Genomic DNA, 16,580 nt, shown 5'->3' with positions numbered 1-16,580 from the left:
GAGAGAGAGAGAGAGAGAGAGAGAGAGAGAGAGAGAGAGAGAGAACAGGATGTCTCAATCATATCTGTTCCATAGAGTATATAACTGCACAGTCTTGAGGCTGGTTTCCCCAAAGAGCACATTGTATGAAACATTATTTTGCTAAAGTCCACCACATCTTGAGCATTTCACCTGATATATGCTGTGTTGATATTAGTTTCATAGGCTTGAGCGCAAGCTTTATTTTGTGCGAATTCCAGCATTAGCCTCCTTCAACCTGGTTTCAGATCTAAACTTTTAGAAAAGCATATTAAGATGGGCTCCTGTGCAATCTACTAAAATTGTCCATCTTTTCCTCTGTCCAGAGTGACAGGGAGGAGTTGTGATGAATAGAAAGAGCATAGACCAGGCATTAGGAGACTGGAGACCTAGTCACTGGTGTGACCTAAGTTATTGTTTAATATTAGCTAATACACTTCACATCTTTGAGCCTCAGTTTCTTCTCTATAAAATGATGACTGAAAGGGAAAAAAATGACTAAATATTTAGAGGCTGAAATGTATATTGTTATAGGCCTTATCACTTAACCTATTATTGTAGCAAAACAATTGCAATAGCTTTGAAAACATATATTTGCATGTATATGTTATGGAATCCCTAATAAAAATTCCCCATTTTAATATACCAATCTTTACTGGGATATAAGCAAAAACTGTAAACTTATTATTCATAATAGCCCTGTGCTTGTCCCTAGTGAAATAAATAGTTGTGCTCAAACTGAAGAACTTATGAGAACCTCGGTGCAATCTTTAAGTTTGGCAATTAAGCAGTACTATCGTTTACTTGTATCATTGAATTTTATGAAAGATTTAGTATTTGGTGGGGAAAGCGTTGGATTAGTCTGACATGAGTAATCTGAGATCTGTCAAGGACAGGGCCATTTATAATCCATGAATGTCGTTAAAAACAGGCTGCTTTTGCAAGCAATACTGAATCTAACCTCACTCTGTAACTTCTAAAAATTTGGAATTCAAATGTGATAGATAACGGATTAGCCATTTTAACAGCAGCCGAGGCCCTCTCTGATGCTATACTGCTCTCTTGTGGCCCACAGGGAAAACTGCAGTCTGAAGAGTTTAGGTTCTTCCTCCATTTCTTATTTTACCATGCTTTACATATCCTTGCATGCTGCCTTAAAAACTTTATGAAATAAAGCAAAATCTAAACAAGTAAAACATTATGTCTACGACGAGCAGTGTTGCCTAAGGTTAAAGATGAGTGTTTGAAAACCAGTCTGCCTGGGTTCAAATTACCAGCTGTGATAACTAGGAAAGTAACTTAGGCTCCCTACACTCTGTTCCTCCTCATCTGTAAAATGAAGGTAACTATAGTACCTGGTGTTATTATGGGAATCAGTGAGTCAATATATGGGAAGGACTAAGAACAGGAGCTGACACATGATAAGCGCCATTAAAAGTGAGAGCTCAAGGTTAAGTTACAGCCCGTTCTCAAGTGCAGTGACAGACCTTCTCAGATACCCTCAGACCACAGCTCCTGGGTGAGAATATTTGGCACAAAACACAGAAACTGAAATGGCAACCAAGTTGAGCTATGAGTATACAAGTCATCGACTGTTCATGCTGTGCATGGGCCTGGGGCACACTCCATTCGCCTCCTTCTCTCACAGCTGGGGAGCAACTCCCTTCTCCTGGCGCATTCCCAGCACTTTTCCCGTCGGTCCCAGAGCCACACGATGTGATAACTGCTCCGTGTTCTGCGTCCTTGTAGACATGAGTGGTTTCCAAGAAGAGAACAGGACAACCAGAGCTTACCCACAGGGAAACCTGGGGCCGTGGCTGGAGGGGGACAGACCTTTGGCGACAGAAAGGCTTTCCTTCCCTTCCCTGCCCCCAATTTTTTAAATTCAAATATTTTCAAGAAAATAAGTGTAAGAACTAGCCTGGGCAATGACAGGACATACCGTTCGCGCTAACCGCAATGCAAGGCGGGCTGGGCTCTGCAGGTTTTTGTACCTATGTCCCTTGTAATGGACTGTGATGCACCACTATGATCCGTGTTTGGAACGGACAAACCTCTGTGGAAACTGCCCTGTTCTGAAGAGGACTGCCTTGCTCAAGGCCGTGCCCCCTTCCCCAGAGTTGGGTCCACGTGAGGGTATAAGGACCCAGCATCCTCAGAGCAATGGGAGACAACCCCGCAGGGCCAGTCCCAGCTCGGAGCTCCCTGTGAGACAGGAGACTGCGTCCCAGCCCAGCTTCTCCCTCACTCGGGCCTGCTACTTCCCTTGCAGGGGATTAGCTTGAGGGCAAACCCAATAGACTTCCTGCACATTAATCTCTCTCAGTGTCTGCTTCCGAGAACGCCACCTGCAATGTAGCCCTTTTCTCACACCTCACTCTCCCTGACCTGTTTCTGGTGTGTTTTCTTTTCAATTTAAAACCAATCCAATCGCATACTTAACCTCTCCAACCTCAGGAGAGCCTGTGCTGAATATCCAGCAAAACCTATTTCAAATTCTCTCTCCATTGTTACCATGTAAATAGCTGCTTCTCCCCCAAGTTAAATTCTACTTAAATTTTATAATTAAAACACAAATGTTTGCACTGTAAAAACAAGACTTTGATTCCCCCTCTTCTTAACAATACCTGGCCCCCGGATTCTGCTTCATACTCCACAGAACTCACCTCCCTCACTGCCTTGACAACCACGGCTGTCATTATCTGTGAATCTCAACCAGTTGAGATTCTGCACAGCATTTATTTCCTCTGGTCTATCTTATCAACTTTCTTTTTTTTCATTTTCCAAATATATAGTATTAGACTGCTTTGTCAAATACCGTTGCTCAAACACCTTGGCTTATCAAGATTGACAGCCAATGGGGAAGGAGAATGTACTGGAGTCTAAGGCATCTGAGGAAGAGGATGGGGAGAGAAATACTTCTAGGCGAGTGAGAGATTGTTTTAATGTCAGGAAAAGAAGCTAGCATTTATATAACTTGCAAGAACAGAACCCATTTTAGCATTCATAGTGTATTTAGATACGTTTAAAATGCAATCAAATATGGTTTTATAAGTGAGGTATTCACTAATTTATGGACAGGTTCATGGTGAATCCCTACACTGAATCCCTAACCCTAAGGAACTCTGTGGCAAACCAGGAGCCCAAATTTAGGCCATTCTGGAATTTCAAGGCCTGAGCTCACCTGCTCCAGGACACCAGAAGTCATACTTCTCAACAGAGGTGACCCCATGATCAATTCAATCGTGGTGGCATTGTGGTGCTGAAATGTGCTCTTGCAGCAAATTCATTCTGAAGTAGAACAGAGAAGGCCACGCCCCCCGCCCCCCCCCCCCAAAAAAAAAATCAACTTGAGCAACCTGGTCAGTGTGGCTCAATTGGTTGGAGCATCATCATCCTGTACACCTAAGGGCTGTGGGTTCAACTCCTGGTCAGAGCACACATCTAGGTTGCAGGTTTAAACCCCGGTGGGTGCGAGTATGGGAGGCAGCCAATCAATGTTTCTCTCTCACATCAATGTTTCTCTCTCTGAAGTCAATAAGCATGTTGAGTGAGGATTTAAAAAAAAACTTTTATTTAAATCAACTTGAGCTATCTCAAGAGATATACTTCTCTTGGCTGAGAGTGGTATCTTCCAAGGGTATCTGCTGGTTGTTGGGGAGGGGTTGTTCTTTATACATTTTAAAATAAGAAAACTATAAAAGTAAAAATGCAAGCTACCCTGGGAAATAAAAAACAGTTACTTCATTGGGGGTGGGGGGAGTTCTAATTACCTACAGAACTCATTCAAAATATAAGTTCAGATTTCCAAATGAAGTAGTAAGAAGAAAAAACTGAATTTGAAATGCTACAATACACAACCACATTACAAATGTACATCTATTTTATTTACAAAGGAACAGAGTATAACTGTAATGTGGAACAAAAGAAAAAGATAGCCATACATATTTACATAGTAAGTATAGGTAAAACTTATGATGATTCTTTAAATACTAGCATTTATCAAATCAGTTTCTAAAAGATAATCATCACCTTCAGGAAGAACTTTTAGGAGGCTCAACCTATATGATTAAAGCTATGACTATCTGAGTGAAACAATTACATTCTTTAAAAACCTTCCAAGTTTCTGGAGGTCAAATAAACCAAATCACCAACAATTTTTAAAAGAGTCAAAGGCTCTTCAATTAGGATGTCATAATTGCTTTAAGAAATTGTTTTTTAAAAATTCAAACATACTGTCATTTGCTGAGTGATACAATATAGACTTAGCTTGTATTAATATCTTAATCCATTAAAATGGTTTCTATTATCTTACAATGATACCCTACTGTTCTCTAATGAGAAACATTAAGTCAGTCACTACTTTGCTCTTAGAAAAACCATTCCAAGTGTGTATTCAGCCTTTAATAACATTAACATACATGAAAAAAAAAATCAATGATTATACCTATCATCAGTAACCAAATCCAGAGACGGGTATTCTTAAAAGTCAAGACTTTTCAGATCTCTGCACTAATATATCCTGGCACACAGACTTCCTTTAACTTCGCTAACAGATTAACATTTGGTGAAAGACATGCTGGCGAATCTGTGTCTCTCCTTGTAGCACAGACACAGCTCACGTCGCCCACACCTTGGTCGTGACGCCTTTTGCGTTTGTCGGTTCTTCCTTTAGGTCACTGTCCTTTTGCCTGTGAAATGTGATGTCCAAACTGAAATAAAGCAGATGTTTAACACAGAAATTATTCCAATGTTTAAAAAAAGAAAAAATGGCAATACCAGCAACAAATGCCCCCTTGAGATTTAATCATTCAACAATACAGTTATTGAGAGTGGGCCGTGTGGCAGGCACTGCCCCTGAAACGACACAAAAAGACATGCTCTTCCTCCCAGATGCACAGCTGACTGGAGAGAAATGCTCAGAACAGTGCACAGTCTGAGACACCTCGGTAATACCTCATTAATCCACTGTCGCTGGGAAACAGGATGTTCTATTCAGTATATTCAGCTACCCAAGTGAATTCCTTAGGTAACTGAAGACTTCAAACATCCTAGAATTTTAATAAACCAGGTTCTAGTCACAGCTCTGACAATCAGACGTGGGGTTACGGGCAGATTACTTAAACACCAGGAGGTTCATTTTCCTCGTGTGTAAAGTAGGTAATATTAGCCTGGAGATTTTTTTTTGTATTTTTAGGATATTGCTGTGAAGATCGAATACTATGAGTAAAAAAGTACTTTGCAAGTTCTAAATCTATATACAAATGTTAAGCATTTATTTGTAGGCACATTTGATTATTATAATAGTTCTAATCTATATAATTTTTGTCTTCTTAGAGTGAAGGATGTAATTTTCTGAGTCAACATAATAAACATCAGATACTGTACACACACACCGCGGCTCAGACTACTCACGCTAGGACCCGGTAGGACAATCTCCCCCCACTCTGCTGTGCTCCCTGCGTTGCTATCTGCTTCTTAGTTTTTCCGTCCCCTCTGCTGATGGCTGCCACCCTGAACGCTCTCCACCCGACTTCAGACCCTGCTCCTCTTCCACAAGCTTCTTGTCCCCAAGGGTTACCCCCCTGTACTACCTCAGCTAAACTACGAGAGGAAATAAAAACACCCTCAAAATTAGAATTAAGCCTAAATTTTAAAAGATACTTCAAGTAAGGAGCAAGCTTCAGGGTCAAGCATTGGAAATATAGTATGGCCCTTTAAGCCACCAAGAAGCATTGTCACTAAAGAGAATAATGATCCCATTTGTCTTAAAAGCACAGTTAACATTCTATTTGCCTAAATAATCCAGAGTCTACATTTGACTGGAACAATGGAGCATTCTCACGTGACCGTAGTTGGTGTGAGCCTATGGCATGGCTCTTCTGTGTCCTCCCAAAGAGTCGGCCCCAGCTCACGCCGCAGACAGCAGCATCGAGCGAGCACCTGCCCAGGTGAACCGGCACAAACTTGTGCGCATATTTTCCAAATCAAATGTTTTATTTCAAAAACTTCATAGAGGCTGAAAGCTAAAATGAGTATGTAAAAGCTAACGAAGACAGAAACATTAGCAGCGCCAACAAATAATTGTGTCCCAAGCATGTCACACTCACGGTCGGACGCATGCAGCCCGCCGGCCGCGAGTATGACCAGCTGGGGTAGCCCATTCTGCACAGTTACTTTAAGAGAACTTGAAGGCGAAGACATGTCATAAATAATACACTTTAGAAAAACTGAAAAATTAACTTTACATTGTTAGAGCTCAGCCTTGAAGTTTCTGGACTAGAAAATGGAGAAGACTCCCAAGACCTATTTTCTTTCTCAAAGGAATCATCTTCTTGGAACGCAAATTTCTGCTTCAGTGCCTGGGAAATTAAAGACACTGGATCCCACTGCGAACTGTGTCTTTTCCTCTTACGAATGGGTCTGCCTCCAGGTGACCTATTTAAAAAAAAATAAATTAATTAAAATTGGTGTAATTTAAGCTCCTTGTTAACAAGCACAGCAGAAATATAAGCATAATGTACTACAATCTAATAGGTCAAGAGAGTGAAATTTTTTACCACGAATCAGAAAACCAAGTGGGGCTCTACCACAACCTTGTTATGACCTAGGACTCATCAAAAATCTCTGTGCTGAAGATCTTTATTTTTAATCACTGAGTGTTTCAGGGGGAAATTTTAAAAAAATATTTAAGAACTTTTAAAAAAGAGTTCATGAAAAGAGAAGCTTTCACCTTCACTTAATGCCTATTAGACCAGGCTCCTTGTGACAATTTGAGGGCAGAGCAGTATCCGGCTCCCATGGAACATTCTGGGGGCAGATGGTCAATGAACATGTAAGCAAGATGACTGGGTGCAGTAAGTGCTACGAATAAAATAAGCAGGTCAACGCGACGGTGACTAGACGAAAGCACCTCAGATGAGATGACCAGGAAAAGCCTCTTTAGGGAAATGACCAGCTGTCAGCTTAAGAGTAAATATTGGTGGACTCATCGGGACGGAGCTTGGTGCGTGTGAGAAGAGGAGGAAGAAACCAGGACGAGCTGCCGTACCACGAGTACCACAGGAAGTAGGGCTGAGGTTGGAGAGAAGCCAGAGCCGGGTCCCGGCGGGACTTACAGGCCCCAGCAAAGTGTCTGTATGTTATTCTAAGCTCGTGGAAAATCACCAGGGGTTTGAAACAGGGGAAGGCATGATTGACTTCAGTTTTTAAAGGAACACTCTGGTTACTATATGGAGAAGAGGGAAGGAGGCAAGAATGAAAACCAAGAGACCAGCAAGGAGGCTGCTGCAGGGCTCAAGCTGAATGAGATGGTGGCTTAGGTGGGAGTAGCAGTTGGATCATGAGAGTACAGAAATTTGAGCTACATACTGATGGAATTTGAGCTATGTGGGACAGAAGGTATTAAGAAAGAGGTATTAAGAAAAAGTCTACAAACAGAATGATGAACTCCTACCTGGCTTGCATGCCCCGTGTAACCCGCATTTCTCCTGACCAAGAAGGAGACTGGAGAACTTCCTAGGAAAACTCAAGCCCCAGAGAAAAGACAAACAACTACTGAAACCTGGGGTCTGGCCAACGTGACCGGGTCTCTCCTCACTCACTAAACTGTAAAGCCCCCGGCGGACACGCCGCCTCACACAAAGCACCTGCAAGCGGCTTCTCACCGTCTCACTTTTAAACATGAATTTTTAGGTCCCACATCACCAGATAATTAAGGATTCAGAACCACACCTAGAAACCAAAATCAACAACATTCTACACACTGACTTAACTAAAGACTGTGATTTAACGATACTGGGAAGATGTAGTAAGTGTATGTGTGCCTGTGTGTGAGAGGGTAGAATGTCTATGAGAATATATTCCTAATCTTTAACAGTGGGAAGAAAATATAAATAAAATATTAAGAAACAGCAAATAAAGTATGTTTTTTCAAAACTATGGAGCTAATATACTAGAAGAGTCAAAAAATTGAAATGATTCTCTGGGAGGGCCTTTTGGGGTGAAAGGAAATAAAAGAGAAGATGTGTATAGGTTTAGTTTGATAAACATAATTTTTTAAAACATTCCTGATAAAATTTTGGTTCATTTCTCAAATTATGACAACATACCGTTCAACAGCACGAAGTTTAACCTTATTCATATCCTTCAGAACATCCAACATGTTTGGCACATCTTTGTTTTTCTGGTTTTCTGAATGAGGATTATAATTGGTCTTACTAGCACCTGGGTGCTGTCTTTTCACTTCAGTTGCTGTATTCTCTGAGCCACAAATATGAGCATATTCTGGCTGCACAAGAGAACATGGAGGCTGCAGAGAAGAAAGCTGAGGGGGCAGCGGGGGCGGAGGAGGAGGAGGAGCGGGAAGCACTGAACTTGAAAATGGGTCTGGTCTGACACTGAGTCGAGCAGTTCCTGAGGATGGCACTTGTCCCAAACCACTAGGCCCATCAGTCGAGTCAAAGGAGCCTAGAAAACAAAGCAGTCTGTTGAAAAATCATGCAAAATTCTCTTTCACATAACACTAATCAAAACCAAAACAGAAACAATTTCTGTAATGCTGCTAAAATAATGACGTGGCCAGAAAGGAGAAGCAATCCCATCTGCTTTGTCATTTCTGTAAGAGTCAAGCCAAATAGGAAATTTACTTTTAATCCAGTTAGGGTTCTCTGTGCTGGCCCTTAAAAGTGGGAATAGGGAGAAACACTTCAAAGAGAAAATAAAAAGTGCTTTTTCAGTAATTCACATACAATCTAAATTTCATCCTCTATTTTAAAAAGCTAAAACATGATCAAGAACTTATAGTTAGAAACACTCAAAATGGTATCTCTATGATAAACACCCAAGCATACACGTTAGGCAAGAGCTTAAGGATGAGTCGAGTACAGTCGTCTTCCTTATGCATTTTCACTTTCCATGGTTTGTTACCCAAAGTCAACCTTGGTCCAAAAACATCAAATGGAAATTCCAGAAATAAACGACTCGTAAGTTTTAAATTGAGTGCCCTTCTAAGTAGCACGATGAAACCTCTTATTGTCCCACTCTGGCTCACCTAGGACATGAATCGTCATCCCTTCACCCAGCATCTCCACACTGTACACACTCCCCACCCATCACTCACTCCGTAGCTGTCTGGGTTATCAGATCGACTGCTGAGGTGTCACAATGCTTGTGCTCAAGTAACCCTTAGTTTACCTAATGTTGGCCCCAAAGCAAAACAGTACTGATGCTGGCAATACGGATATGCCAGAGGGAAGCCGGGAAGTGCTTCCTGTAAGTGAAAAGGGATGTATTTATCGGAAAAAGCAGAATATATATATATATATATATATATATATATATATATATATATATGGTTCAGTACTAACTGTGGTTTCAAGCATCCACCCGGAGTCTTGGAACATACCCCCCTTGGAAAAGGGGGGACTGTTTTACTAACTCTTTCATAAGAGATTTGCTCCTAAAAGGCTGTAGCACATAATTGCTAAAAAATGTGTATTTACATCTCATTTTTATTATTACACATTATGTAATATCTATTATATATGTATATTTATAGTATAATGTATATACATTGTTATATGTAAATTATATGTGTGTGTGTATGTACACCTATATATATTACATGTGTATATCTATAAGTTAAAGCAAGTTTTGTCTCTAAAAATTTAGAAAAGGGTCATCTAGAGAACATTATTCTCCTAACGAGGTGAAATAGCAGCAGTAACTTCAAACTACAAATCTATGAAATCTCAAATCTTTCAAATTAATCCACTCTTCCTCTTAAATTTCCAATGATTTTCTGAAGATTTAGAAAAGTTTACTTAGAAAACAGGCTTTTCAGTATAAAACTACTATCTTCTGCAGTATAGTTAGCTCTTCTTTAAACCAAAACTATCTCCCTCAATACAAATGTCTTTTTTTTTTTTAATCCTCACCTGAGGATATGTTTTCATTGATTTGAGAGAGGAAGGGGGGCAGAGAGAGAGAGAAAGAGAGAGAAGAAACATCGATCAGTTGCCTCACGGATGTGCCCCAACTAGGGATCAAACCTGCAACCGACGTATGTGCCCTGACCATGAACAACCTTTTGATGTACAGGATGACACTCCAATCCACTGAGGCACCCAGCCAGGGCCAAATGTGTCTTAATTTATTCTAAATAAACATCAAACAAAACATTTTTAGATAGCCAACATCTTTTTGTATTTAATGACATTCACGAGATACATAAACATCAAGCGTTCTTATTCAGAACTGTACTGACTGAAATACTAGGCGAGTACCATCTACCTGAAACAAAAACCCAATGTTACTTACCACAATTAGTACTGTTTTTCAGCTCCTGCATTTGCACAATTGCAGCAATCTGAGAACGAAGAAAAGTGAGCTCGTCTTCAAGGGCAGCTATTTTTTTAATTGCAGCTTCATTTACAGGCTGAGAATTCTTCACTGGTTTGTTATGTCTTAGACCAGGTGACGGTGGATCCCGAACTAGTTGCAAAGGATGGAAAACCTCGGTCTCCTCTTCCTCATTTTTCCGTATACCATTTCTGGGGGTGGAAAGAAGGAAGAAATGGGGATGGAGAGAGGGGAAAGGGGAGGGGGGGGAGGGGAAATTTTCCAAAAGAAATAAATTATTTCAGTCCAAGAGGAGTACAGACACCAAGACAAAATCAGAGTAGCTCTCTTTATCCCATGACTTATCTCTATACTCACTGGGGACAAACACAACATCTTATGTAACTGTGTATTCTCAGTATGTAAAACAGAAATTAACCTTTAATAGGTGACCAATAAGTGGTCAGTGAACGAAGGAACAAGCCCTGCTTTTAGACTGTAAAACAAAAATAATTATCCTGTAACTGTTCTTCCTATTCACTTTAAACACATGACAAGTTGTTTTATTTAGAAATTCTGTGTTCTGAATACACAGTACTGAAAGGCCTTATATTCAGTACAATGTTAAGAGTAAATTTACGGTATTCTAATTTCTTGAAAATTGATAACCCAGTTTGACATGTAAAAAATTTAGTCGTAGTATTTCAATTACTGAGCCTGGTTGTGCTTATAGCCTGCATCTGAATATACTAACACATGTTAGTATTCCCTAGGAGAAAACACACACAAATGTTGAAATAATGTTTAACATCATTGCCTGTAAGAACTAGGTTAAGTTTTGAATAAATATATGAAATAAAATAAACCTAGTTACCTAGTATAGAAAATAGCTTTCTCATAAATACAAACACAGTGACTGTGATGCTGTTTAAATATCATTCCTTCCTAGGCCTGGTGCTAGGTTTAAATGTTCAGTAAGAAAAACTGGCTAAACCTGAGGAACAAGCAGTCATCCTTATTAGGAAAATATTAGTCGGACACAACGCAGCAGAGAGACAGACAAAACAAAAAGGCCCACTGAGTCTGAACTTGAACACGTCCAAGAATTCAGATGACAGCCCATACCCCACCTTCCAAGATCAGTATATAAATTTACCGAAATCTGAGATAAATGGATTCTTCATCATTTGCCACACACAAAATATCAGCAAAAGATGGAACTACAGAGCCACAGTTACCAGAGGCTACAGAGTTCAAGAGGGGGATCAGCTAAAGGGAAAAAAGGAAAACGAAGTCAGAGCTCTGTAGGGAGTAGGGGGAGACACATGCCATGGACATTACATAAGTTAAAAATCCAAGCGGGAAAGGGATATTCAGTAGAAAACCATGCACCTATTAGTAAGAAAAAATACTGAGGAAAATATCATCCCCAAGTCTATACGTGTAGCAATATCCTCTCCCCGGGTTAATGTCATCTATCATCAATCACAAACTATAAGAATAAAATACTTGGTATTGCTTTGTACCTGCCCATTTTTGAATGTAATTATTTAAAGAAATAAACACAAAAACACACGTGATGACTTGTTTCCAGGGATAAAGGTCTTTGCAGGAAATATTTCTTCTTTTGTTCTATCCTGTATCCCCTGGGTTACCTGGGATTATTTTATACATAGTGATTCAACACTGCATGCTGGCTGACATACCTCGAAATCAGGCCTGCGACAAGCTTCTAAAGGAAGAATTTTCCCAATAATACGAACAATACTCCGAGCTGATCCATAACCTTTGTTTCCCCAAATCTGCAAAAGCTATTGAAACATAAAATGTTGTTTTAAAAAGTACTCTATCTTAGGTATCTTTATACATCTAATGCAAAAGATGCAATCACGTTTATTTTTTAAAAGAAAATACAGAACGGTGTTCTCAAAGTCTTGTCTTCAAAGAATTACATTTTGCACCAAACCAGATCTCAATTCAGACATTTCAAGCAATTAAAGGTGATACCTGGCCAGTGGTGTCCATATTGAACAGTGTGGCCTTAAGGATATACTAGTAGATACCAGAGCTATTAACACTAGAATCTCTGCCAGCCTGAGCAATTGTATTTAAAGTGTCCTGCTGCCACTCATGTGTGCCCTCGCTAAGAACCACAGGCCTAGCGGCTTCACTGCAGTGAGAGTACGTACTCTGCATAGTCACCCGATTCTTGATTAACTTGAACGGTACCTTCATACCTCTGCAATTTCCATCCTGACAAACTTCTACCCTTCTAACTCATTCCTTCATTGCCATTGACCATCTTCATCATTTCTATTATTTCACCTCCTTCTTCTATTCCTGATCTAGGACCCTCATTTTTTTTTTTAAATCCTCACCTGAGGATATGTTTACTGATTTTAGAGAGGTAGGAAGGGAGGGAGAAAAAGAAAGAGAGAGAGAGAAAGGGAAACATCATCAATAGGTTGCTCCTAGATGTGACCGGACCGGGCATGGGACTCGTAACTTTTTGGTGTACAAGATGATCTTTTTTTTTTAATTGATTGATTTGAGAGAGAGAGAGAGAGAGAGAGAGAAAGAGAGAGAGAGAGAGAGAGAGAAAGAGAGAGAGAGAGAAACATTGATTTGCTGTTCCACTTATTTATGCATTCTTTGGTTGATTCTTGTATGTGCCCTGACTGGGGATCAAACCTATAACCCTGGCATATCGGGACGATGCTCTAACCAACTGAGCCATCTGGCCAGGGCCCCCTCATTTTGACTTGACTGACTTTCATACCAAGCAGGGATTATCAAGTTATTTCAGTTGATATGCTCTCAAAAATGGTTCAGCCTTTTTTTTTTTTAAATATATTTTATTGATTTTTTACAGAGAGGAAGGGAGAGGAATAGAGAGTTAGAAACATCGATGAGTGAGAAACATCGATCAGCTGCCTCCTGCACACTCCCTACTGGAGATGTGCCTGCAACCAAGGTACATGTCCTTGACCAGAAACGAACCTGGGACCCTTCAGTCCACAGGCTGACCCTCTATCCACTGAGCCAAACCAGTTAAGGCTGGTTCATCCTTTTGATATGTGTCCTCATATTACTAATGGATAAACTACCCCCACTACAACAATATTTACAAAGATTACTCTGCACAGGTATTCTGCAAACCCTTCATAACATGTTATGCTCTCTGTGTCACCCCAAGTAATTGCCAATCTCTGAAATCCCCAACACCACTACTTTCATCACCTATAAGTGGTCTCACCTCTCCTATTACTGAGAAAATCAAGTACAATGATTTAATATAGTTCAATTTTCACTCCTCTCCATTCAAAATCTCCCCACTATCTCTCAATTTTATTCTACTCTTGACTGTCCAGCTTCTGTCCAAGGCTTATTTATTTATAGGCTCTGCCCAAGTACCTTTTTCAGGGCATTGCTCAATCACTCTCATTTGTATCTTAAATATTTTCCTGTCTATAAGGGTCTTCCCCAGTGTATAAAAATATGATGAAGTTACTTCTAACACTGAAAAGAAAAATATTCATTCCTGCTGCCCCTTCAAGTTGATGGCCTCTCTTGATTTCTTTTCACAAACTGATGCCACCTCCCTTCCTCAGTTGAATATCCAATTACATACTATAATACAGCTGCCATTCCCTACCTACTGAAATCCCTAAAGGCACCAATAATAGAATGATAAATCTTCAACTATTACTCAGTCCTTGTTATCTTCAACATCACTATTTCTGAAATTCAGAATGCTTCAATGACATCTTCCATTACGTCATTAAAGTCCATCAGTTCAAATCTCAAAATAACATAGATAACTCCAAATGTGAATCCAGTCTTTTCTTTCCTACATTCTAGAACCATTTATCCCATTATCTGCAGGATACCTGTACTTGTCTATTCTAACAGCACATCTGGCTGACCTTATCTCCTACTCAAACTAGTTCCTCATACTGAGTTGCCTATTTATAAGGATGACACCATCATTCTTCAACTTACTTTTACTTAAAATCTTGAAATTATCCTTGACTACTCTCTTCTCATTCACACACCAAAAAGTCTATTCTATAAACCTCCCTACTATTCTTATATTCAGTCTTGTATTATACTTATCTGCAATGTTGGCTAGCCCTCATATTTTTAAACACCATAAATACAAAAACCATGTATTGCTATTCTGTATCACCTGCAGAACCAAGTATATTGTCTTAGGTGTAGGAGATGCTCAGTAAGTAGACAAAATTGGATTTGCTTTTCATTCTCAGACTTAAGTCATCCTCTCTCCTTCTGACTTATTCTGAATATTTTGAGCTATAACTTGCCATTTACCTTAACAAAATGATTAGATGATTAAAAATGTAATTTGCCTATGCAATAAAAGGAATTCCATGAAGGTCATGCCTATATTTTGTTTGTTTGCATATTTTTTTATATTTTATTGATTTTTTTCAGAGAGGAAGGGAGAGAAGGATAGAGTTAGAAACATCAATGAGAGAGAAACATCGATCAGCCGCCTCCTGCACACCCCCTACTGGGGATGTGCCCACAACCACGGTACATGCCCTTGACCAGAATCGAACCTGGGACCCTTCAGTCCACAGGCCATCGCTCTAGCCAGAGGTGGGCAAACTTTTTGACTAGAGGGCTACAATGGGTTCTTAAACTGGACCAGAGGGCCGGAACAAAAGCATGGATGGCGTGTTTGTGTGGACTAATATAAATTCAAAGTAAACATCATTACATAAAAGGTTACCGTCTTTTTTTTTTTAGTTTTATTCATTTCAAACGGGCCAGATCCAGCCCGCGGGCCGTAGTTTGCCCACGGCTGCTAGCCATTGAGCCAAACCGTTCAGGGCTGTTTGCATCTTTTGTTGGCATTTGACCCATCAGGTAAACAGGTTCCTAATAATCTTATCCCTTTTTAAAATCAAACTATCAAAGGTAAACTATTGCAAACTCATCGTAGTCACACCTACAGAGAAATAACAATTTCGCCTTAAATGCTTACATATAAATCATTTTCAAAATGAGACCCAAGAACAACTACAACAGGTTCATTCAAATCCATTAAAAACATTTACCTGGTCCATGGGAACACCGAAATATTCCAGTATCTCTCTTAAGGTATTCAATATGAAAGACATTGATGAAGCAAACACAGGAGAAGTTCAAGGAAACATAATCAGTTTCTTGATACCTTCAGGAAAAAAAATTAGAGACTGTTACTCTTGATAAATAAATAGCTGCCGTATAAATTGTATGAAATTAACTACAAGTCCTATCGTTACACATTACACCATCAACTAATCTCTTCGGGCCAGCATTATTTTGAAGTACGTCAAAGAGAGAGGGCATGGGGCTTGGGGAAGGCTTGGTACAGGAAGCTTCCATGTATCCGTTAAATTGCATTACAAGCTCATAGGCTGTTTAAGCCTCATAAATGTCAATCAACAAGAGACCGGACACTTAGCAGAGAAGCCCTCGAGTTGGCCGGGGCAGAGCAGCTCCCGCTGACCCGACAGCTGCGGACAGATTCGGGAGAGGGATGTGGTCCGCCCACCCTGGAAAGCAGGCAGGGGGCCGACACAAGCTGCAGCACCCCCCAGCCCTCCTCGCTCACTTTGAAGAAAAGGAACGTGAACCCCAAATCGGTGACTTCACTTAGTCACCCAACGAGTACCTAACTGGCCGAGACTTGCACCCGGCTGCTCCCGCGCTCAGGCCGCACGAGTCCTTGGGGGCTCTCCTACCAGCGGAGTCGCCTCGCTCACCTTCCTCCCAAGCCGAGCCCCCGGCCCACTCGGGACGCGGTCGATAGGGAGCTCAGACTCGGAATCCTCCGTTGCCTAAGCCCCACGGGCGCTCAGACCCGTGTCCGGCCGTGCGCTCGGCCTGCGGGCCCCCGGCGGCAATAACGCCCCCAGCGACCCGGGTCTGGATCGCGGAGCACCCCCTCTGCCTGGGTAACTCCACCTGCTCCCCGGTCCCGCTACTTCCGCGTCCCTGGACGAAAATCAAACTCCGCGGGCCGTCACTTGCGCCCGATGTGATTGGACAAGACTGAAGATTGCTGCTTGTGATTGGTGGTACAATAACCAATCAGATTACTGTTACTTGGACAGACTACAGGGATTTTCCTTTTTTTAAGAGGGCGGGCTTTCCGCGGGACAACCAATGGAAACCATAGGCAGCTGGTGGGCGGGACGCTGCAAAGGGCC

The 16,580-nt window shown here is 40.9% G+C and overlaps 1 protein-coding gene across 1 annotated transcript; it reads right to left on the bottom strand.

The window, feature by feature from the left end:
• Positions 1-3,885: 3,885 nt before the first annotated feature.
• Positions 3,886-15,559, bottom strand: MTFR2 (mitochondrial fission regulator 2). The gene is made up of 7 exons (XM_081094946.1): positions 15,444-15,559; positions 12,066-12,170; positions 11,516-11,628; positions 10,339-10,571; positions 8,130-8,487; positions 6,267-6,456; positions 3,886-4,730 (listed from the first exon to the last, which is right to left on the bottom strand). The coding sequence occupies exons 1-7, from the start codon at positions 15,504-15,506 to the stop codon at positions 4,695-4,697; spliced, it is 1,098 nt and encodes a 365-aa protein (XP_080951072.1). The 5' UTR covers positions 15,507-15,559; the 3' UTR covers positions 3,886-4,694.
• Positions 15,560-16,580: the final 1,021 nt, after the last annotated feature.

This window comes from Myotis nattereri, assembly GCF_964212035.1.
Source record: "Myotis nattereri genome assembly, chromosome: 6".
Classification (NCBI taxonomy): domain Eukaryota; kingdom Metazoa; phylum Chordata; class Mammalia; order Chiroptera; family Vespertilionidae; genus Myotis; species Myotis nattereri.
The sequence above is the reverse complement of the archived record's forward strand: the minus strand, read 5'-3'. Positions and strand labels throughout refer to the sequence as shown.